Source organism: Gymnoscopelus braueri (genome assembly GCF_963280865.1).
Source record: "Gymnoscopelus braueri genome assembly, chromosome: 12".
In the NCBI taxonomy this organism is placed as follows: domain Eukaryota; kingdom Metazoa; phylum Chordata; class Actinopteri; order Myctophiformes; family Myctophidae; genus Gymnoscopelus; species Gymnoscopelus braueri.
This window is the reverse complement of record NC_137614.1, coordinates 17,892,277-17,917,332: the sequence shown is the minus strand read 5'-3', so window position 1 is coordinate 17,917,332 and position 25,056 is coordinate 17,892,277. Positions and strand designations below refer to the sequence as shown.

At 42.0% G+C, this 25,056-nt stretch overlaps 1 protein-coding gene across 2 annotated transcripts in view; it reads right to left on the bottom strand.

The window, feature by feature from the left end:
- LOC308097705 (TOX high mobility group box family member 2-like) overlaps positions 1-25,056 on the bottom strand; it is a 98,214-nt gene that overhangs the window by 4,883 nt on the left and 68,275 nt on the right. For both annotated transcript variants that reach the window (XM_080445677.1, XM_080445678.1), the window contains exons 5-6: positions 6,449-6,679; positions 1,471-1,551 (exon numbers count right to left, since the gene is read on the bottom strand). In XM_080445677.1, the coding sequence (XP_080301803.1) occupies positions 1,471-1,551; positions 6,449-6,679 (312 nt within the window). The remainder of the gene's footprint in view (positions 1-1,470; positions 1,552-6,448; positions 6,680-25,056) is intronic.

The window sequence follows — 25,056 nt, the reverse complement described above, 5'->3', positions numbered from 1 at the left end:
ATAACAAGCACACAAGTCTTCCCATTTGACGCCCAAACTTGAACCCTTTCATTCTTTAAAACAGCACTCTGAGCAAGTGCACCTCAAATATCCCCTCCTCCCACCCTCACCCCCACCCCCACCCTGCTCCACCCTTCTCCAGGCCTTATGATGAGCTGTCAGATTGCTCATCTCCAGCCATCAGTGTTGATTAGGAAGTAATGGAGCCCATTTGTATGAATAGAGCTGGGGCCAAGGTAATGATCAATAGACACCTTGACAGATGGATGGGAATAGGAGAAAGAGGGGCCATGCACACTTACTCTTCTTGTGTGTGTGTGTGTGTGTGTGTGTGTGTGTGTGGGTGTGTGTGTGTGTGTGTGTGTGTGTGTGTGTGTGTGTGTGTGTGTGTGTGTGTGTGTGTGTGTGTGTGTGTGTGTGTGTGTGTGTGTGTGTGTGCGCGCGCGCACGCACGCACGCACACACACACACACGCTCGCACACACACACACACAGACAGACAGACAGACACGCACATACGCACATGCATATAGACAAGGGAAGGGAAATGAGACTGTTTGCCTGCAGAACAAATGGAATGACAAAAGGAATCTTTGCTGCTCTACATTGTGTGTTGTTAATACAAGACGGCACTAAACAATGCTATCTATAGTCCCTTCCCCGAAGCCTTTCTGTCTCCCCTCCATGAAACCCTTTGAGGAGACGCATGGACCCATCATGTCATGGATCAGAATTAGTGTAATAAGTGTTGGAGTGTGAAACCAGTGATGGTGCATGTTGAATTAACTGTATGTGTTTCCGGATTTGACCGCTTGAACCCCAGCATTCCTATTCTGGGGGGAAAATTTGCCAAAAATAGCAGATCTACAATCAATTTATCAATCAATCAATCAATCAATCAATCAATCAAACTTTATTGTCACATCACACAGTTACAAAGTAAAAGAGTATATAAAATTCTTGTTTTTGTGAGCTCTCAACATTGAAAAGTTTATATTTCCCAAAAGCAAAGGAGGCTCAAAACCAATGGCTTGTATGAAACATACATGTATGCACAGAGTGTTAATTTAACTCTGAGAGTGTACAAATGACCCGTAAGGGTCCATTTGGTTAGATTTGAGTTGGATACATTACCACTGAGGATTTTACTGTGTACTGTAGAGGGACCTCTACCTCTAGAGGGGACTTCCACTCACTGTTTGCTTTGTAGAAATTATGAGCATATGTTTAACGTCTGGAACCGCCTGACCCCTCCCCCCACCCCATATCACCGCTGCGACCTCAATCCCCCAACCCCCCTGGACCCCCCTAACTGCAGCCTATGGAAATCAGGTATTGTTCCTAATATGGACTGCTCTTGTTGCCCCTCCCTGCCTCCACCGAAGGAAGCCCCGCCCAGCCCATTAGCAGGGATTTTCCATCCAATCCATCATCAGTTATTAGCCAGGGCCGGCGTGTCATAAGCGTTACCTTGGAAACCAGACTGGCTCGGTAAGCAGCCAGCGCTTTCAGGTACTCTTTCTTGGCTGCCTCGGTTTTCCTCTTGTACGCCTGTGAAGGAAAATCAAAACAAGAGGCACAGGGTGAGAAGAGAGGGTTGCACGTTCAGAAGTGTGACACACACACAAACAGACACACACACACACACACACACACACACACACACACACACACACACACACACACACACACACACACACACACACACACACACACACACACACACACACACACACACACACACACACACACACACACACACACACACACGCTTTCTCATTCTCTCTATTTAACACTCTCCCACACATCTTGCCGCTCACACTTTCATCATTGACACACCGTGACACGTATATATGCACACACACACACACACACACACACACACACACACACACACACACACACACACTCACACTCACATCGTTTCCTTTCCATCAGAACCAATGGTACAGAACACGTCCATTTCCTCATCGCAGCACTAATACTCCCTCATCTCAATGTGTCTGCCTCTTATTGTAGCAACACATCATTTCCATTCCAATCCACCTAGAGAAATGAACTGGAACTCTCTCTGTTCTCTCTTCCTCCGCTCCATCTCTCTTTTTCTTTCTCTCCCCTCTCTCTCTCTCTCTCTCTCTCTCACCTTGCAGCTTTACCATAGCACTCCTATCAGAGCACACTGACATTAGTGACTCACAGTGACATTAGTGAACGGTTAGTGTCTTTCCGTACATTATGATGTGATCGGTGCCTGTGTATGAGTTCTGTATGAAACTGCCTTCTGCATTGTTACAGTGATGTGTAATGTGCGTTGATAGCACTACATGTACTCTGTATGTGAATGCACATGCGCATGTGTGTGTGTGAATGCATTAATATGAATGTGCATTTTGAGTGGAGTGCATAATGTGCAAGTGTGTATTTTTATGCATACATTTTTAGCATGTATGAAGGCACATGAATGCGCGCATGTGTCTACAATGTGTTGTGGTATTGGTGTACGTACGTGTATGCATACCGTATGTATTATCTGCGTGTCTTTGTGTGCATGCATCCACGTGTGTGTGTGTGTGTGTGTGTGTGTGTGTGTGTGTGTGTGTGTGTGTGTGTGTGTGTGTGTGTGTGTGTGTGTGTGTGTGTGTGTGTGTGTGTGTGTGTGTGTGTGTGTGTGTGTGTGCGCGCGTGCGTGTGTGTGTGTGTGTGAATGCAAGCCTCTGTGTTGAAACTAACAAGGCCAGTAAGCCCAGGGGAGCAGGCTAGTGGTAGAGGCAGCACTTATGGGGCCAGATGTAATACTGACAGCACCACTGAATCATCATACCGCTCATATTCCAGATGGACAGCTGAGCTTTATTCACAATGACAAACCCGAGTTTACAGGCAGGTGCGTTCTCCACACAGCACCTGTGGCTTGATAAAGTTGGTATCCACTGTATATAAACCAAAGCTCGCTGTGAAGGCGATCTGCATTGTGCTGTGTACTGCACGTGTACATTTGTTTGAGGCACAGAGGGGATGGATCACTGGTGGTTACTGTGGGGAATATGACTGAGAGTGTTAATGTAGTGTGAAGTGTGTTTAGCTGAGTGTTAATTAGCAGGAAAGAATTCCCATTTGGTCTTATGTGATCATATCGTCTCTGTCGGGTGGAAAGCTCATTATGTCCAAAACTGTTAATTTTCAGGATTCAAGTGCAAAAGTAGCAGATCTACAAGCTCAAAACGCGTGGCTTCACGCTGCGTTTCGAGCTTGCGGATCTGCTACTTTTGATGCTTTGATGTGACGCTGTAGTATGATCAAGTGGGGCGTTGATTTACGAAAAAAAACCCACAAAAAAGTTAGAATATGGAGATTTCGGGTTTCTGCCCGACAGCAACGATGTACTCTAGTTATGTGTTCTGCCTGGAAAGTTTAGTTTTATACAGATACAGTCATCTTACAAAGTCCCACTTTCCACAAGCTTGAACCAGTTTCCAGTTTCCAAGTTGGGTGCACTACACCGTTTGAAAAAGATGCGATACCAATGGAGCATAGATACAAAGTGCACAGACTTTTTGAAAGGACTTAACCAGTGTTCCATTGTGGCACATACTGTGTTAAATAAAACCCATTGTCCTCACAAAGCACCCTTCAACCCATTCCGGGAATGCATCTCTGTCATTTTAGATTTCTTAAAAAAATAGCAGATATACAAGCTCATAGCGTGGCACCAAGTGCCGCGCTATGAGCTTTTAGATTTGATATTTTTGAAAAATCTTTAAACTTTGTGCAAATCTTTGAATATATATATTTTTAAAGCGAACATTTGTAACTCAAATATTTGCTTCTGGGGGTCCCTGGAACAACATATTTAACAAATGTTTGCTTTAAAAAAATATATATTCAAAGATTTGCGCAAATTTTCATGATTTTTCTAAAATAGCAGATCTACAAGCTCATAGTGCCGCGCTATGAGCTTGTATATCTGCTATTTTTGAATAGCCAAAGAAATCGAAAATGACAGAGATGCGTTCCCGGATTGAATGGACTAAAAAAGACAAAAAAGTAAAATAAAATAAAATAAAGCATCCTCTTATATCGTATGAATGGGACCCAATGATTACCCAAAATACTCACGTGCACATAAGGCAAAACACTATAATCATAAGCATTCCTTTTAAAGCTCCATCATCATTTGCCCTTCATCACCATACCTGCTGAGTTAGAGGCAACATTACGCACAAAACAAAATAACAATAGCCTTGCTCTGCCTGGATAGTTGAGATGCCCTTGGAGGTAAACCCAAGGACAAGGCGGTATAGTGGAGGGAATCACTAATTCTGTATTCGAGGCAGGATCAAAATGGCAGGCTAGCGATATAAATAAAGGGAGGGGAAATGAGAACTTCACACATCCCTGCTTGTCAGCGGGCCAATGAAGATACATGGCGGAGAGGCTTCAACTATGCAGGCTAAAGGAACACGGTGAGAGCAGCCTATACCCTAGTTACTAAGGGCCCGGAATGTGCTGCTGTATAAAGTTCTGCATTGTGAGGGAAATGTGAAGATTTTCATTGTTTCTGTGCATTATTTGGCAGAATCTTATCCGTTTTGACAAATACAGAGCTGGAGAGTGAGAAGCAAGGCGAAATGCCTGGTGTTTTTCCAGTTTGCATTGTAACAGTTAGAAACAGGTGAGGCGCTAATGAGGATATATTTGTGTGCGCACGTGTGTGTGTGTGTGTGTGTGTGTGTGTGTCTGTCTGCATTACTTTTTGTGTGCCCTGCACTTGTGGGTAATGTGTGTGTGTATGTGTGTGCACTGTGCAGCATCTGCATTCGACTACCTACATGTCCTCATGTGTATGTGTATTGTTCCCACATTGGCCAGACCTCGCCTGTAAAATGTCCAACCTCATTAGATTCAGACTGTTTTATGGCTGCTGTTGCACAGGACTGCCCTACCCCCCCTACCCCCTTACACACACACACACACACACACACACACACACACACACACACACACACACACACACACACACACACACACACACACACACACACACACACACACACACACACACACACACACACACACTCTCACTCTCTCTCTCTCTCTCTCTCTCTCTCTCTCTCTCTCTCTCTCTCTCTCTCTCTCTCTCTCTCTCTCTTTCCCCCTCGCTCTCCCTCTCCGTGGCTTGAATTAAATTTAGAAAGAAAATCATTTTAATGAGAGCCAGGGGAGTGAGGATAAACGGATGGATTATCTTTAGAAAGAGAAGAACTAGCTCATTAAGGTGAGCTCTATCTCACAGCAATGTTCTGGTAATTACACACCACGTAATGCCGAGGAACGCTAGCTCCCTTCGCTGGTGGAGCACATGCTCCATCTACTGGTGGTACAGTAAGAGTAGGTGTGTGTGCGTGTGCGACTGTGCGTGTATGTGTGTGTGTGTGTGTGTGTGTGCGCACACGTGCGTGCGTGTGTTTGTATAGTGCACTTTTTTTGTATCAATCCTGCTATGGAGTTATTCTCAACATTTTGTGGGAATATGCACCTATGTGCTAGTATGGAAAATGAATGTACTGTGTGGGTCTATGTACTTTTCACACTGTCTCCATCTATGCATGTCTGTCTGTGCATGTAGTGTGCGTCTCTATAAGACCCGGAGTGCCGTAATGCAATACATGTAGTAACGCAAACTCTTGACCTACAGTATGGATGCCGTGTTTATTGTATTAGTGTTCCCACATTTGAAAACGGCTGGTATTCACTGTTCACTGCTTGACTAGATTTGTAGATTCTGCTGCTTGACAACTCCTATGTGTTTGGCATACAGTATGTATTATGGCTGTATGAACTCCTGTGTATTTGGCATAACGTTGCTGTCAGGCAGAAACCTTTTATCTCCATGTTCCAACCTTTAATGTTTTTATTTTCTTTATAAATTAATGCCCAACTTCATCGTACAAGCGCGTCACACAAATGCAGCAAAAAATCGCTGATCTACAAGCTCACAATGCGCCACGATGCGATGCGTTGAGAGCTTGTGAATCTGCTAGAAAGTTAAAGTGAGAGTGGTTAAGTCTGTCTGTGGGTTTTATAAATATTGAACCAATAAAAACTACATTGGATCCATTGGAACACAGGTTGTTTTTTCCATTTCCTGAAAAGTAAAAATGTTTGGACATACAGGTTTCCACCCGGTAGCGACAATATTAATTAAATGTTTGGCATTTAGCAGACACTCTTATCCAGAGCGACTTATAGACAAAGAAAATAACATGGATCAAGGCACACTTGCATGCATTAACCACATTCAGCCAGCGGCCATTTTGCTCATACATCATAATCGGGGCATAGGATTCCCCACCCCAGAGGAGGACATAAGAGTAAAATGGCCACTGTGAATATGGTCAATGCACATACCAGCAGCATATGAACTCCTATACTGTATAATGTGTTCTACCTGCTTCGCTTCCTCCCCTAGGCTGTCCCACATGGAGGCCACAATCTTAGAGACGTCTCCAAAGGTGGCATTGGGGTTCGAGCCCTTAATGGCCGCCTGTGTGTCTCTGAAGAACAGCGCGTAGGCTGACACAGGTTTCTGGGGCTCATTGGGGTCCTTCTTCTTCTTCTTCTTCTGGGGCTTGGGCTTGGGCTTCATCATCTCCGATGAGGGCCGCTTCTCTCCACTCATCTGGAGAGGGAGGGAGAATGACAGAGGGATAGCAAGAGAGAGAGAGAGAGAGAGAGAGAGAGCGTAGAGAAAACAAATTAGTTTGTTAAGAACTAAGTGATGCAAATGACTCGTGTTTTTCAAGGCACGACCGAAGGCCATGACAGACAGTGTGAAGTACATATGTACATACAGCACATATATGTATGTCTGTCCCCTCAAAATAGACCAATCACAGCTCACATGACTACGTGCATAACTTCATGAAATAGGCCATAAATGAATGCAACATCAACAGTCTGCACATTATTATCTGATTGATAATGTATGCATATACAGTATATAAGAAGAAAATTCAGTGCATCTCTTAGTTACACCAACATTCTTCACATTCAGGTAAAGTATTATAAGATTGCTATTTCAATTTGGCTAAAGGAGACATAGTCTGTCAGTCACTTGTCGACATGCCCACAAGTAGCAGTTTGTCTACTGTGGGAAAAATGCTTTTTTCCTGTAAAAAAAATAACAGATTTTTCCTGTAGTGTGTGCGGCTTTGCCACTGAACACTGCATCGTCAAGTGTTCATTCACAAACTGCACACATACAGTAGTAGGCTAATGAATCGATAGCTAAAGATTGTACAGGGAGAGGAAGGCCACGCATTGATGCACACATTATTAATGTAGAAAGGAATCAGAAGTCCACCATGTGAAAGTTTATGTCCAATATGTTTGGATGTTATAGATGGCATTGGGCATGGTCCATACAGTTAACTCATTAAAACCGGGAACACATCTGTGTAACCACTTAAACCATTATTTTATACTTTGGCTAATCAAATATTATGAAAATGTGTGCAAATCTTTGAATATATATTTTTAAAGCAAACATTTTAACTCAAATCTTTGCTTCTGGAGTTCCCTGGAACAAAACGTTTTCAGATGGGGGTCGGCGGCCAAATACATATAATTTTGGAGGTCCTTGACATGAAAAGGTTTGAGAACCACTGATATGATAACATATCAGTGGTTCTCAAACCTTTTCATGTCAAGGACCTGCTGTGATAACATAGGTTTTTCAGAAAACTGATTTAGAAGACATTTTGCAGAATCGGAACCTCAGGCCTTAATGGGTTAAGATAAAAAACGACTTGAACCCAGACTGCACTCAGCAGAGAGGAAAGGAGAGGAAAGGAGAGGAGAGGAGAGGAGAGGAGAGGAGAGGAGAGGAGAGGAGAGGAGAGGAGAGGAGAGGAGAGGAGAAACAGTCAGAGAGAGAGAGACGGACAGAGAGAGCAGAGCAGAGTTCTCAGAAGAGGCAGCTGAATCTTGTTCTGAGAAGAGAAAACAGATCAATTTGCGGACATGGGTGAACGAAGACTAACAGGATGTCAGTCAGATAGGTTGGCCTCTGGGGGAGGGTTGGGGTGGTGGGGGCAGGGGCAGGCTGGCCAGAGGTGGGATGGGGAGAGAGACCTGTCCTAATTAGCACCTCATAGATTTCAGGTGGTTTCACAGTGGTTCTACGATGTTGTTAAATTGCTGCACTCTCTGGGTCTATTTGCTCTTTTCACCGTTACAACATTACATATTTTTTTAGTCTTACTGTACAAGTTTGCTCAATTTTTACTTCATTTTAGCAACGCAGGCCACGGAAGTATTTCCTTCTCTGTGCCGTATTCTGAAGGACTCGCTGAATTGGTTAGTCCACTCCACAATAACACATTGCAATCTTGCCGCATTTTCAAGGGGAGAAACCAGTGACAACTACGTGATGTACTGGATCCAATACACATGAATAGGTTTCCATTTTCCACGTGAGGCTTTGACGGGGAGTCAAATCCAGGTCACCTGATCGTGCCTGTGATTCTATATGGAAATTGCTTTCCTTGCTGAGAAGAGAACATCAGCCATCAGAGAGAGGGTGGGGAGGGGGGGGGGGGCAAGGGAGGGATAGAGGGAGAGGAAGAGAAGGAGAAAGAGAGGGTGAGGGAGAGGCAGAGAGAGAGAGAGAGAGAGAGAGAGAGATGGAAGAGAGAAGAGGTGTATCTAATGGAGGATGGCAAGGGGGAGGAGCCATAGCTTGATGTTGCCATTAGCATCGATGGAACATCAGTTAACCTGATTTCTTGGTTGCCATAAAGGAGAGAGAAAAACAACAATCCAATTTCCATCTGTAAGACTGTAATGATAAAAGATATAATGACACACTGAATATATAATGATATACTGCAGTATTGTGTCGAATGAAGGATGTGTATGCACGCAATGTAGGGTTGAGGGCTCCCCAGAGTCACTCAAACGTTACTGCATGAGAGTGAAAGAGTGAGATGCTGGTAATGTACAGTAGACAAACGTAACCGCATGAGTCTGAAATAAAGAGTGAGATGCTGCTGATAATATAGCCAAAGTGCATGAGAGTGAAAGAGTGAGATGCTGGTAATGTAGCCAAATGTTACTGCGTGAGTCTGAATAAAGAGAGACGCTGGTAATGTAACCAAATGTTACTGCATGAGACTGAATGAATGTAGATGCTGGTTATGTAGCCACATAGAAACAAGATGGCTTTTTTTTGGCAGCCTGTCCGAAGATCTACCAAAATTGTCCTTTTTCATTACTTTGTGATTTATTTAAGATTTGAATGCTCCTCTTCAGATCCTCTCATCTGGTACTTTGGTGTTAAAACACAGCAGGGGGGAATACAAGCCGTGTGAAGGAACGATTGCTGTGCAAAGAAAGAGTATCAAATTGCAACACAAGAACATTTAAAGGGACTCGCATCCATCTAATGCATACTTATCTTGGGATTAGAAGACAGCGTATCTTTGCCTTTGACTGGTAATTTGAAAACAGGAAATGATTGCCTTTGAAAATTGCATTGTTTCAGGAAGAAATAAAAGTCTTGAAGATATTCCACACAGCATGAAATTAACTAATCAGAATTCGAGGTCTCCGCTCACAATCGGCAGCTTAAGCTAAACTAAAATAAAAAAAGCTTTTTTGGTTAAATTAAATGAATGGACATTCCCTTTCTGAATAAAATCAAACTATTTCTTATCTACTTCACAGCTTTAGGTGATAGCCTTATTATTATTATGTATTTATTTATACATACAAAAAAAAACAATTGGGTGTGTGAGCACATGCAGTTTCATTAAAAAATAATCATCCCTCACTTTTATGCAATGAGGCAAAAGACAGGCGTTTGAAATGACATCTGTTCCACCCTGCCTTTGAAGTGAGAGTAGAATAAATTGAAGAGAGCGCTAATGGAATGAAAAAGCAAAAAAAAAAGCAAAGCAAAAAAAACAACTAAATAATCTCCAGGAAATATCACACATATTTACAAACTGGGAGGCATGGTGACATGAAGCAAAATGACAGCCAACCAGGAAAAAATAAATACAATACAGGGCTGCTTTTTTTTTGTGTTGGAGCAGCGAGAGTATTGATAGCAGAGGACAGAATATTGATTCAACTGAAACTTGACACTGAAAAGAATCGAGAGCCTACGAGCTTCGGCAATAAACCTGCCCTGGCGATGAGCTGAACTCATAATTGCCACAGCAGCAGTAGTATCAATGAACACCTGTGTAGGTATAGGGCCTACAGGACATTCTGCACTCAACCCAAAAACACCATCCAGTGGATAAACACAATTCAAGACACTCATCTGTCCACAGAAAACCAAAAAATGCCAAAACAGTCTATATATACAGTATAGGTACACAGCTTTCCAGTGCACCAGCAAAACATTGAACCACAGTGTCAGCCAGAGCTCATCCCATCAGCGGCGCTGCTGTTGTCAGAGAGAGAAAAAGGGGGGAGGGAAGGAGAGAGAGAATGATAGGGATAAAGGCATTGGGGGTAGGAGGTGGGGGGTGTGGGGGTAGCTGTAATTCTGAATGGACAGCACTGCACTGGCAAGACAAGATTAGAATTGACAGCCTGATAACTGCGTCACTATCAAAACAGCAGAGAGAGAGAGAGAGAGAGAGAGAGAGAGAGAGAGAGAGGAGAGGAGAGGGGGTAAATGTAGCAGGAGAGAGAAAAAGAGGCACCGAAAGAAGAGAGTGAGGGAGGAAGGGATGGAGCTTGAGTTGATGTAGTAGGGAGAACAGATAAAGGAAACAGAGTGATGTAGGGAGGAGTGGATGGATGGATGGTGAAGACAAGCATAGCAGCAGACAGTTAAAGTCTTAGATCTAATTTAAGCTCCATCGTACGGCGGTGCCACACACCCAAAATTGCAGATCTATAAGCTCACAATGTGTCGCATCCGCGACACATTGTGACACAGTATAAATCTGCCTTCAGAGATGTTAAAATGAGACAAAAAGCCCCCAAAACAAATGAGACCACCATCTCACGGAGGAGATGATAAGATCCATACATTTCTTTACATACATATGAGCCTATTGCTCACATATAGAAAGTTGTAAAGCAATTTATTATGTGAATATTCACAACTAAGGTCCATAATAGAATGTTCCAAAAAGTGTGTATCAACAGCAAAAGACCAATTTATCATATTCACATGGGGCCCATTTTGCTCTTACTTCATACTAAGGGGTGGCAAACCACAAGTAAGAAATAAGAGTTACATAATAGTTCAAACTTTCTGAGAGACTACACCTTGTTATTGTAGTTAGAATGAGAACACGTGATAATCATTATTTATTCACTTTCTTCACCATATTTCTGCAGCGAAAAAAAAAAAGAAAAGAAAGAAAATAAAGGCTGAATGCGCAGTGGCCTTAAGAGCTTTAAAGTCAAGCCAGCTAGTCTGAGGTACAAGCAATACTCTGCGGCTCATCTCACTACAGAGGAAAACTCTTTCAAATAAGAAGTACAAGAACATCAATCAAAGATTGGTAGTGGAATAATCTTCAGGCAGAGGCCGACCGGGGGAAAGAAAATGAGAAAAATAAAAAAAGAAGAGAAAAATAAGTGCTGGGCCAGATTTAACCATGAAAATATAAACCCAAGTTGGACGTTTTTTCTAAGATGAGCTAGCCTGAGACATGCAGAGCTTTTCCTTCCCAAAGTAGCCCTGAACATTGTCTGGAGGGAATCCAAGCAACAACAAGAACTTTTTGTATAGTCATGCTTTGAGGCGTGAAGAAAGCTTATAACACACACGTTAGGGTTGAAAATTACAATTGTCACCCCATCTTTGGATAACTCAATGAACCAAAATCTAAGCCACAGTGTGTTTTTTGGTGTCACATCTGAAAGCTTTGCTTCCACGAGGGGTGAAAGGAAGACCTTATTATAGACCAATGTTTCTAAACGCGTGGGTTGGGAGTGGGACCCAAAAGTTACAGAAGTTCCTGACTTCATAGACCACTTGAGCATGCCTTTAACCCATTAAGACCGGGAACGCATCTGTGTCATTTTAGATTTCTTTGGCTATTCAAAAACAGTAGATACTGTATACAAGCTCATAGCACGGCACCGAGTGCCATGCTATATGAGCTTGCACATCTGCTGTTTTTGAAAAATCATGAAAAGTTTAGCAAATCTTTGAATATATATATTTTTAAAGCGAACATTTGTAACTCAAATCTTTGCTTCTGGGGGTCCCTGGAACAAAATATTTTTAGATTTTTGGGCGGTGAAACCGCCCCTATATGTGAGGTTTGGATATTTGCACACCAAATCCTGCGCTGTGATTGGCCACAAATGTACCCCCCTAACCCTGCACCGTGATTGGCCAATCACAGTCTATTCAGGACTGTGATTGGCTAGGGAAACATGACACATGTGCATAGCCCTATAAATAGGACCATAAAAAAACATAAATTAGTTTTTTTTAAGTTATGGTTTCTTCCATCACTTCTTCCATCACTGTGATGACCACTGTGACCACACCGCCCACTTCACACTGGGTGTGATTTTTATATATTTTTAGGATTTAGAAAACATTTTTAGATTTTTTTGCTATGACCATGAGACAAGCCTGGTCCGCTCCACACATACAAGCTCGCTGTGAGCTTGTAGATCTTTTGAATTTTGAATAGCTAACATATAAATGGATAAAGTGGTTAAAATGCTTGTGATGCTATATTTACTACTTTTGCTGGGGACCCCCTGAAACCCCCCCCACTTTGAGTAACCAATGATCTAGTACATTTTCGCCAACAAACAGAATCGTGGCAAGCTTGAGCAAAAAGTGGGTTCCCTGAAAACTACACATAAAAAAATGAAATCAAATAAAACAAAAATGATCCTGGCCTGCTGTATCCACCCACCTTTCAGATCCGCTGATACTCCGCATGCACATACGTTGTGGCACTTATGTTATACCTTCACTGTGACCCCTCTTTTCCATCTCCCCATTGTTCAGTGTAATAAAACATATTCATTTTATAAAGGCCAGTACACTATTAACCCGCCGGTTGCACTGAACGCCCTCTCCTGAACACCCTCCCCCATAATCCTAACCACACCAAACCCATACCTAAACTTAAAGACGACATGAAATGGTATTTTCAGAGTATTACATTTCCGTATGGTGACGTATTTCCAAATGGAACAGGAGCTCTGTCGGTCTCAGCCAGTCACAGCGACGGGAGCAGTACCGAACCGCACCAGAGCTTCCAACTATCTGCATGTCTTGTATCCGCTATGAGCACCTCATTTTGGCATCGCCATGTACAATGACCCGCCTGGAGGTCACATTAGGGGGAAATGTATGCGAATGTGCTCCTCGACAGCATTAACCATACTAACCATTCCTAACCATGAATAAAATGAAATAAACAACACCAAATACATTCCTAAACTTAGCTTCAACCAATCATATGGTGTAGGTTGTAATTGTTAAGACCAAGGGAACAATATACAGTATTGTTTCTATTTTAAGTATTTTTTAAGACAAAAAGGGTAGGAATTATAAGCTACGGCTTCAGCCTACACCTTTTCGTTCCAAGTATTGTATTTGTAATGTTTGTTGTGACTGACTGTACATGGCTTAAGACCGAAATAAAACTATTAATTCATTCAGTCATATATATATATATATATAATATATATATAGTATTCACAATGGCAACCTCATCGCGTAGCATTTCAGTGCATTCACTATAATAGTGTCAATTACATTATTCGTGAACTGGCTAGTGTCGGTAGGTGTGGTAACAATGTAACAAAGATGCATGAAAAATGTAAGACACAGTCTTGTCCTAATTCTTACATGACATAAGAAAACAGAATGAATCTCTACTGTATATTGGAGGCTACAGTATATGGACTCAATGGTTCACAATCAGTCAGATGAAAAGATAAAGAATCCCTTAAGAATTGGGTTTTTGGAGATACAGATTTATTTCTCAGTCACTACAAATTCTTTATAGTCCATGTCGTTTAAGTGATTGATTCCTTTAGCCCTGAAAAGTAGCAATTTTCTCATCATGCTCGCTCCCTTGTGCTAGTGCTTTAGTGGTGTCTTTGAGTACAGTCTTAATTCACTTCACCTACACCACTGAGGGCTGACGTTAGCTCAAAGCTTCAAATATATATGTCTCTCATCTGGAAGACATTACTGCTCCATGTCATACTGTCCATCTGCAAGCAATGAACAGAACTGCATGTCAAAGAACCACCGCCCAAATCCCTGAGTAGAACCAGGCCCCCATCCAGAGAGCAGTACTCATCAAATAAAAATACAGTTCGGCCCCAACAATTATAAACCGGAAGTGTGGATACATGGTCATGATCTAAAAGACACGACAGCATATGAGAGTGAGAATGGTATATAAACCCAGAAGAAAGAAAGAAGGCAACCATTATGGAATCTGCATGCATCCAGTTCTGGTACCATGCCACAGCAAATATACAAAGTCTTTATGATGTGGAATGTTTTGTTAGTGTTTGGCTCAGACACGTAGACTTGCACTACTGAGCTGGCACAGTGGGCTCCATTTCAGCCAATATTCCCACAGCAGATATTCCAAATCCATCCCGAGCCAAAAACCTGAGCTGAAATATTCTGCATGGTTTATTACAGTCAGGGAAAAAAATGATTGACAGCTCTGAGAGGCTCCCCTGTATGAGCCTTGCCTTGCAGCATAGGGTCTACTTAATCAGCCTAAATTGCGAAGCTGAAGCCCTTGTATTTGGTAATGTGGCGAAAACAGTGGCAAGTGAGAGCTAATTAGATTAACGCTAGTTTAACGAGCTGTTGGAGGGGCCTCGCAGATTGGATTTTAATAAATAGTGGCAAAAGCATCTGTTACGCACTTTCTGGCTCTGCCGGCATCCTAATTGGCCCCAGTGGGTTGCTGTAGTGCCGCATTACACAGAGCAATTTAACAGGGAAAAAGGCAAAAATGCTTATATTCACACTCCAGGTAGGTCTGTGACAACCTGAAAAATTGGAGTGTGACTTTTTGATTGCATAGCTTCACAGACACAACTTTGTCAAGAAACACTAGGCCTAACAATTCATAAGGCTTTACCTCCACAGAGCATCTACAAAAAGTCCCCCGAAGCAGAAAGAGGAAAACATCTGAAAGTCCAGACACAAATGCATTTGGATATTCCTACTGTTTGTTTTCCAGATGAAATGACCCTATGAAGAGGCCTTTTGTGCAGGCAACTGCACTGAGAGGAGGAAAAAAAAACAATTAATCAAACATGAATGGGCGACCATAGCAGGGTTATTTCCATAGCAACAGCCCGAGGGGACAACTCGGACCCTTTAATGTGAGCTGGTGATGTTTCTTTGTAAACATCAGCGCAGCAGGGGATGAGAGCCAATGAGAGAGACCCTGGCAACAGAGGCATCACAGGCCAGCAACCTCTTGGTATCAATCGAAGTTTCCATTATCTAGTGTTGAATGGGAAGAAAAGCACTCTGAAATGCTGTATTCTGGGGTGTTTTGAGGTAATGTGCTCCGTACTATTAGTATCAATGCCAAGTTGTCTTTTTAACTCCAAATAATTTGAAGAACTTTTCAATTAACCTTATAGTTGAAAGCCTTATAGTAAAAATAACCACAAAGTGATTTATTAAACAAAAGTAATCATCAACTTCCTGTTTGTTATTTTCCGCCTGCTTTTTATGGCTTAAAAAAACACCTGAACCATTAACACACAGAGTAACTTGTTAAAATGAGGCAGCTTAATTATAGTAACATAATCTCCTCTATACACTCATACATGATGTACAATCTTCAACCACTTTTCTCTCTCTCAGCCTCCAGCTGTGACTAAGAGAAGACACTATCAGTAGTGCACAAACATTTCGAAAAGCTATGATGATGGGCTGCTCGCTGGTTGCCATAGGTACTATATGCTAATTGTCAACCTGGGTATAGACACAGATGGGGGGGGGGGGTGTTGTTGTCAGAGCAACCTGCTTTGTTTGGCCGCAGATGTGTGCTACTCTGATGAAAAGACCCTGACAAAAGGTGAGTCAAATTCATCCAATTCTGCGCAGCAGACACACTGAGAGTTACCAAAGAATCTCGGTGCTAAAGTGAAAGAGAAAGCCTCACTCCGAAGTTAGCTGTTCTGAGAGAAAAAAGAAAAAAAAAGATTCTAGGCTGAAAATGAGAAGAGTGGCATACGTTTACAGTAGCAGAATAGCAATTCAGTCAACCGCAATGTTCTCTGCAAGGGAAGAAGAATGAGGGGAAAAAAAAGAACCTGCAAGTGTTCAGGGGTCAATGCTCAAGTCAACAATCATCCAATCAATTCTCAGTGAAGTGCGGAGGAATGAGAAATACTAACGTCTCGGAAACTTACAAAGCTAGTCAACAGAATGTAACTAATGGTGTATTGTTGTCTTTGTATACCCTGAGAAGAGGCATGTATATTGTGTGAAGCTATCTGGTCACAGTGCTGTATCAACTCTCCCTGGCTGTGAATAAGTGACTATGCACTACGTGGAGCTGGCAGCATGACCGCTGGCAAAAGTCAGGTATCCCTAACCTTCGCACGAAAATGCTCTCTCGCCCTCTCAAACCCCAGCGGTTTCCCTGGGCGAGAGTAATGGGTTCCTCGCGCCGGGCTGCACCATGCTATTGTAGAATCACAGAGCGGTTAATTGAAACAAATGACTCTAATAATGGGACATTATCCCCACAGGCTGGCTTTGTGGTGGGCCTAATTAGCACCGCGGTGGCGACCGAGGACGACGACTCACCACACTGATCCCTCAAAGGAAGCAGCCATGCCCACCACCCCCCCCCTCTTTAAGTGGGAAGAGTGGGGATTCTCCCGATTACGTCGGCCATAAGGGCGCCCAGTTCTTTTTCAAAAGCATTGTGGAAAACACAAACATGTTTAGTCACCCTTTGGGTCCCTCTAGGGCGAGTCCCAATCTGATAAGCAGTGTACAGTACTGTACAGTAAAGCTCCTTTCTTTAACTCCCCTTTGGGCATTGCTGACTGCGCCAACTCAAAATATTTGTGGTCAACATGGCAACTCTGCGGGGATTTTGTGCGATTTTTGTCCTACTGCTGCGTGTGTCACTAGAGTGTCACACAAAAAGAATTTATAATTGGCCGATATATTGGGCATTATTTAACTTTTTTGACGACATCAGTACTGGCAATTATGCAGCCGATGTAACCACTTTTAACCAGGCATTTTGGGCATGTCATTATAGGCAAAAATACAAAAAGAATTGATAGACAATTTTTGAATTTTCAATTTTTGAAAAACTTTTTGACAAAATATTGGTTAAAACATCGGTAATCGTTGGGCTAGCACTCTCCAAAATCAGGATTGCCATCGGACCCAAAAATATGGCATTAGTCGGGCGTGATGTGTCAAATCACACATTACTTCCAGTGTCCCAGGCCAGAACTAACGTGCAACATTGTGCAACTTTATTTTATTGTTTTACTGAGCTGTAGATCTACATCATCTTTTGATCACCACTGAAATATGCTTTCCCTCCCATTTTAATTGTTTACCCTTGTACATAATCTCAGAATGTCAGCTCTAATGCAATGTTCAAATCTCTGTGACCATGCTGCTTTAATATTCATTAGTCGTAACAGTCGCCTAAGGTTATTTGAATTAGCGGCATGAATATTCATGCCTTGCAATGAATGCTCATTTGTTTTTAATGCTCAATCCGTTAATACTCCTCTTCATTACTTCACTCCCATCCATGCATAATATGCCACTGCAAAACAAAGCTTTACTTTTTTAAAGCGCAATCCTCTTTGGAAATCCATTTGTTTTCACTTAAAGCAAATGTGAGTACCCTACCAATTATCTTGTTGTCATTTCGCTTGACAACTTACATGATACATTGCCCGCTACTGCAGTAGAGAGTGACACTGAAGGGCATCTGTCTTTTTGTAGACAGAAAAGTCGCAACTGAAACATTCCTTCTGTAGCTAAAAAGTGATTTATCTGGAAACACCACAGAGATGTCATATCTATCGCAGTGAAAGGCAACAGAGCAGGCAGGTCATATGAGATATGTCTAAAGCCTACACTGGGGTGGGTGGGGGGGTTGTTCTTTCAATTTAAAATCACAAGTAATCTAGTCGTACTTGGGATGTGAAGTCAGCAATGTGAAAGAGCAACATAGTTTTTCTTTTTTTAAATACTGTATAAAGATTTTTTTTCTTCTTTTATGAATGTCTGCTTTATTAGAGTGTGTGCAGTAGAGGGTGTCAGCAAAGATACAAGAGAAGAGAGATGACTTGTTAAAAAGGTCAACTGCAAAATTCAAAACGACAATGTCACAAGTCTGAACCTGAATGGTTGAAGAGGCATTCGTTTTCACTGCGTCTACCATGGGAGGAATGGGAGTACAGTACACACACGACACACAGTCAAATAGGACCAATCTTTACACTCTCAGAGTTAAATTAACACTAAGAATTTCATTTTACTGTGTACTTGCATCTTATTTAACTTTCAATATCACAGCAGATAGACTTATTGTGACCTTTTTAAATGGTGGGTTCAGCCTCCATACTGTATACAGTACCTATTCTAGAAGTGTCAATATCCACACATCAATGTAGTTCTTTTCTATGTTGCTGTATTAAAAGGCTGGTGGCCTTTTCCCTCGCTGTCTATGTCCTAAATGCCAAGTGATGCAAAATAAATTTCCTTTAGCAGATTAAATGAAGTCAAATTAAGTCAAGCTCACATAACCTTGTAGCAATCAGTGGCTGTGACAAAAATGTAACCCCCCCCAAACACACACACACACACACACACACACACACACACACACACACACACACACACCACAGAGGTAGGGATACTGCTCACATATGCATTTATTGTCCGATAAAAATTTCAAGCACGCACAGTCACACCAATGCACACACAATCAACATTGTTGCCTTCAAATAATCATATGTTCTTTATGTTTCCAAATACAGTAGGCCAAGATAATAGGTGAGCATTCTCTTCAACACAATTCAGCAAACACCTTACCTTTGGATAAAACCAGTACTTCCACTGACAGCTTTCCATGTAATCAATAATAATCTAAATTGACAGCCTTTACAGACAACACAGCCTTAAATATGGGTAGCAAAAACACCCTGCCAAAAATAACAATGTTGCACCACATGTTTAACAAGACTAAACAAATCCCCAAGATCCGAGTGTGACACAGCATCTGAGTGCGACACAAACTTGCCGATTTGCCAGTTGTTGTTTTTTGGCGGTTGGAACATTTCCCCAAACAAGCCTCATTACAGCGTTAATGAGACAGAGGCTGGCGCTCTGCTTCAATATTAAAATTTAAAGTGCCGGCGTCCCTCAAGGCTCCGTGTTGGGCCCGCTCCGCAAAGCCCCCCCACGACCCTCATTAATGTCTGCTGGAGTCTTCCTCTCCTCTTTTTCAAAGAGACAAATCTCGCTGGCATCTCCCCTCGCCCTTGTACCAGCTTGGCCTGGAGAACCAGGGGCCCTGTTGAACATGAGAACATCCCATCGTCACACCATACCGCCGCTGGCACAAACCCCTGCCGACAGAGCTGCGATGGAGGCGACGCTGACAGCTATTGGTGAGATTGGGATTCTCCCTCAGTAACAAGCTTTCCCACTCCAGAATGTTACATTTCACAGTAGCCAGTCATCCAAGACTTGGCTGCCTTGATTCAAAGGAGCTGGGTGAGTGGGTCAGTCAGCGTACAGATGGCAAATAAAAGCAATCTCTGAATGACACCTATAGGCTTTTGTAACACTGTTGTTTATCTTGCTATTCGTTTCAGTACCCTGCAAATGAAGTAATTTCAGGTCTGAAAATTGGTCCAACACTGGCAGTTGGGACTATTATGAGCTACATTTGATTGCTACAGTGAGCGTCACTCATAATGTCCATACAGTGGATCTGTGATTGTACATCAAATGTACATCAAATCTACTCACACAAAAATGGTCTCAGTAGGCTATATAATAAACCTGCTTTACACCCATCTACTACACTGGTGATTTTCTTCCTTCTGAGTAGAGTCACAATCAAAACCTAGTATATGGCTGGACCAAAAGTTAAACTACACACTAGAAACACAACCTTTATTCTGGGTGTTTGAACCGATAACACACAACCATAAACTCTGAGCGTAAATGTATGAGCTAGTTTTCCGGATTAGGCCACACAAATATTATTTTTCATGAATTATCTCAAATTATGTTCACCTGCACAGTAACATTAACAGTGCACATTACATCACAAGACACCCCCCAGTAATAATAATCCCAACCAGATATGGCTTTTTGATACACTGAAATTATAGTGAATCCATGATGTTTACATCCATAGACCTATAAAATAACAATAACTCAAAATAATTTATTTACAAATATTTTATTAGAAAAATGAAATGTACAGATTCTGAGAAAGGAGGATTTTAATGTTAACTTAGATTAACATTAATTGTATTTTGCTCTGTAATTCGATGGCTTGAAGCATGGATGCTTGGAGCCTGCTGTAGCCTCGCCCAACTGGGGATTAGTTCAACAAGCGAAATAAAGGTTTCAATTGGGACTTCTTCCCCGTTAGAGTTATTTCCTGTATTTTAAGACGTATATTTTGGTGAAAGCTTCATGATACCTGAGACAAATATGCTTAAAGCGGGTTCAGGTACTTTCAGCTTAGTTCACGAGGAATTTAATTGAATATTGCAGACCCACCAAAGCGGAGCATCGTTCAACAACGTCAATTACTTAAATGAATATAATATACATGTTCAACGTTAGTATTATCTGATTATTATTATATTATTTATCTCTATGTTCTGTTGTGATCAGCACTGAGCAAGAGCTACCCATGACTAATGTAAACAAAGCTGTATTCCAGGCAGACAACCAATCTGCACGTTCACAAGCCAGAGCCCGTAGTCTCATACTTTACTCACTACATCCAATAGTCTGGAGGGATGACTGATCTGCTATTGGCTAGATCATTGTTAGGACAACAGAGGATAGACTACATCCCATTGCCTGCGGGGCGATTGATGTGCGATTGGCTTGCCCATTGTTAGGCAAAATGGTCGACCAATGCTTTATCTTCGTCCGTCAGTCCGTCAGTCCGTCAGTCCGTCAGTCCGTCAGTCAGTGACATTTGCGGGTGTAGGGCTGACCCTACTGGTCCAGCCAAAAATAGTGCGCTCTCAGAAAGACTATTTTACCTGTCAAAAACAATAAGCTTCATTAAACAGCCAACATTAATTTAAAACAAACAAAATAAAAAAATCTGACTATTAAGCAATGCAGTGCTAGCTGGATTAAAAATTGTGTGCCTATGCAGAATGATAATGACGGTCAATGTACTGCTCTCAACGCTGTAATGATTTAACTGTGTTTGCTCTGCGATCGATGCTTGGTGGAAAGAAAAAAAAAGAGAATCTCAAAGCAGGGAGAAGTTTACAGAGCTTTAGCCCAGGGCTAAATGTTGTACAAAAACCAGCAACATCATCCCTTGAGATGAAGCATATCTGTTGCTCCAGCTGAGCTTGTATTTGTGGGAGGTTTATGTGTACACTGTAGGGTAGCTTTCATCGCAGTATGGTGGTGTATCCTTAAGGTACTGCTGTAGACTTTTCATCTACCTCTTGCGATGCCGAAAGAACACTGTTGGATGATTGTTCTGCAATTTCTTCCGATCTCGTTGCGGTCTTACCACGCAATGCTTTTGTCAAAACAGTACAGAGAAATATGAAGGCTTGTCTTCATTTCCTGGCCATGGGTTACAATACTGACCTGCCATCTCCCATCCACCCTTATTCTCCTTGAAGCCTTCAGCAGACATCCAAATTCATTCCCTTATTTCACCTTTATCTGCATGAAATTAATGTTAATTGACTTTGTTGGGGAAAACATCCAAATGAAACCTCCTTAATGGAGGCAAAATGAAAATAACATAATCTTCAATTGCTTTAAAATATTTCTCAATATACAGCCTACTTTCCCATTCCTCAGACTCAGAAATAAGCTCCTCTTGTCCCAAGAGATAATAAATGAATTGAACCCCACCAGCCCCCCCTCTTCTTCTTTCTTATCGGTCATCTATTTTTCCAGAGTAAGCTATTACTTGCAGGGGTTGCTAGGCAACAGGAAATATTAATAGCAGCTATTATTAGCTGGGGCTCAGCTAGAGTAGTACTAAAATGTGAAAGTGGGGAAACATGAATGTGTTACATAAATCTTTGGACCTTTCACGGTGTGTGCAAGTCTCTGTTTGTGCGTTGATTTATTGCGATGACGGTTCATTTATGAGAAAAGGGGGTGTGAAATAAGAAAATGGAACATTACCCTGAAGGGCTATTTGAAAATAAATAATTGCAAAGGTGAAACAAAAGCTGTTTAAGAAGCAGGCGTTCCTTTTCTCTCTCTGTCTCTCGCTCGCTCTCTCTCTCCCTCTCTCTCTCTCTCTCTCTCTCTCTCTCTCTGCTCCTTTCTGAGATGTTACTGGCCTGATACAGCATGAAACTGCAAGGAGCAATGCTTTGTTACGTACACTTACAAATGTACACAGAGTACACATGTGCATGTACACTTGCTAACATATGAAAATACACACACACACACACACACACACACACACACACACACACACACACACACACACACACACACACACACACACACACACACACACACACACACACCTTTGCAAAGATGAGTGGATGAAGTGATCTCATACAATCGCCTCAAATTACAGAGATAACAGTTAGCCTGCCATGAAATAAGAGGAAACATTTTGTAAAACCTCTGCAAAGCTCATGCACAGCTAATTTTCACGTTAACAGTATCTTCCTGATGCACCGACTACTGCTACTGTATTCAGCTCAATACTGACTGGATGGTGACCTAATCCTGAAGACCAGCTTTAATGGAGGCCTTAGCATGCCACCCATATAGGCTATAGCCTGCCTGCAACTTATGCAGTTTGATTCTGAAAATCACATAAGACCTGATTAACGGAGGATAAATGCCACGGATGCTCACATTAAAGCATAAATATTCATGACACAGGGGCGGGGGTTGAGAGAGAGAAAAAAGTAATATTTATGTCAGATGAAAGTATATAACGTTGAATAATTCACCACACAGGCCATCTATAATTCAGCTGGTTCGATTCTATGATTAAAGCATTTGAACATGTTAGCCAGCGGTGTTTGCATGTTCAGTCTGAAGCATGTTTAACACATTACTAGAGGTTGGGAGAGGGGTCCTCTGTATCCCTTTTCAAAAGAAAAAGTAGCTGACAAGAGAGATCCCTTGTTTTTGCCCCCCGCCCCTTCAAGATATTCTCTTGAAGAACACCCCTCCAACACGCACGCACGCACGCACGCACGCACACGCACACGCACACGCACACGCACACGCACACGCACACACACACACACACACACACACACACACACACACACGATACTTGCGAGGATGGCAATTTTATATAAATCTATATTTATTTATTTTTGGCCCTGGTAAACAATAATACCAACTTAGTTCTACTTGTGTACTGGTATTGATCCCCGAAAGTAGCCTATCTACAAGCTTGTAGATTGGTGCGCGCAACTAAGTATAATCTGTATCTCTAAACCCAACCCTTAAACCTAACCCTATCCCAACCCCTGAATATTTTCCTAATTGTAAGCCTCCCTTACCCTTTAAGCATAAAATAACAATTTCCAGGAAGATTTTACTCACAACATGTATTTCTCAAATTTGTCATTTGCCCCTCACAAGTATAGTAATTCAAGTGTGGCACGTGCGCATATGCGTGCATGCAAGCACACACACACACACACACACACACACACACACACACACACACACACACACACACACACACACACACACACACACACACACACACACACACACACGTGCAGTGAGTGCAGAGTTTCTTGCTCTCTCTCAGCTTACTTTGAGGGAATGAAATCTTTGAGCAGGGCGGCTGAATAGATATTAAAGTGGCTCTGCAGCAAAGGTCTCAGTGTTAAGCAGGCAACAGCTCTTTGTAGAAATGTAATAGCTTGGGCCTTGTTCAGGCCAGATTGTTTGAGGCTTCACACCCGTGTAAATGTGCTAAAATTTGCAATTACAATAATGCTAAGAGGGCTACGATGATATCAAAGATGTTTTCAGAACATGGGTAACATTAAGAGAGATCTAAGGCGTTAAGCTAACATTTCTCACACTTCCTTGAACTCGAATACAATTCAGTACATTTCTTTAACATTAATTGGACTTCAGCTCCATTCACAACAGCTGAGCCACATGGCTTAATTGACATTGTACCAGGCCCCTTTAGTAGACCTTTTCACACTTCACAACATAAACATTCTAAATGGGTCTACGTTTATTTCCTGTTGCAGTGCTTGTGAATAACTGTAGCAAACAGTATACTGTAAACGTGGACACAAGCGATTTGCAACAGACAAGATCTATTATGTTTACAAACAGTGGCATGCCACTTAAACACACGTCAAACCTAAAAAATAACAAGAGCTATCGCCTTCTACGTCTGTCAAGGATATTCAATCTAGTGTCTGTACTAGTACATGAAATGGGGTACATGAAATGATGAACGTTGAGTTCTGTCTGTCCGTGTCAACAAAGCAGACGGGACCCAAGACGTTTAGTTGCGACTGTCACACCAAAACTGAAGACCACTAAATCTAGAATTCGGAGACCACTCATTGGTTTCCACTAGCGGTCACCAAATTTAATAGGTCAACATTTTTGGTGTGGCAGCCACAAGACGACAAGCTTACCTTGCGTTATCATTGCATTTATTAGGAAAATAAATGCAATAAATGTTAAAATCGGCCCAAGCCTAGTCCAGGGTCCTTGCTTCTGGTGTAGCTGAATAATACGTCCAGAGTGGTCTAGTATGGCCCCATTATAACTAACCCTATTCCTAACCTCACACTAACCTAATGGTCGGAATAATG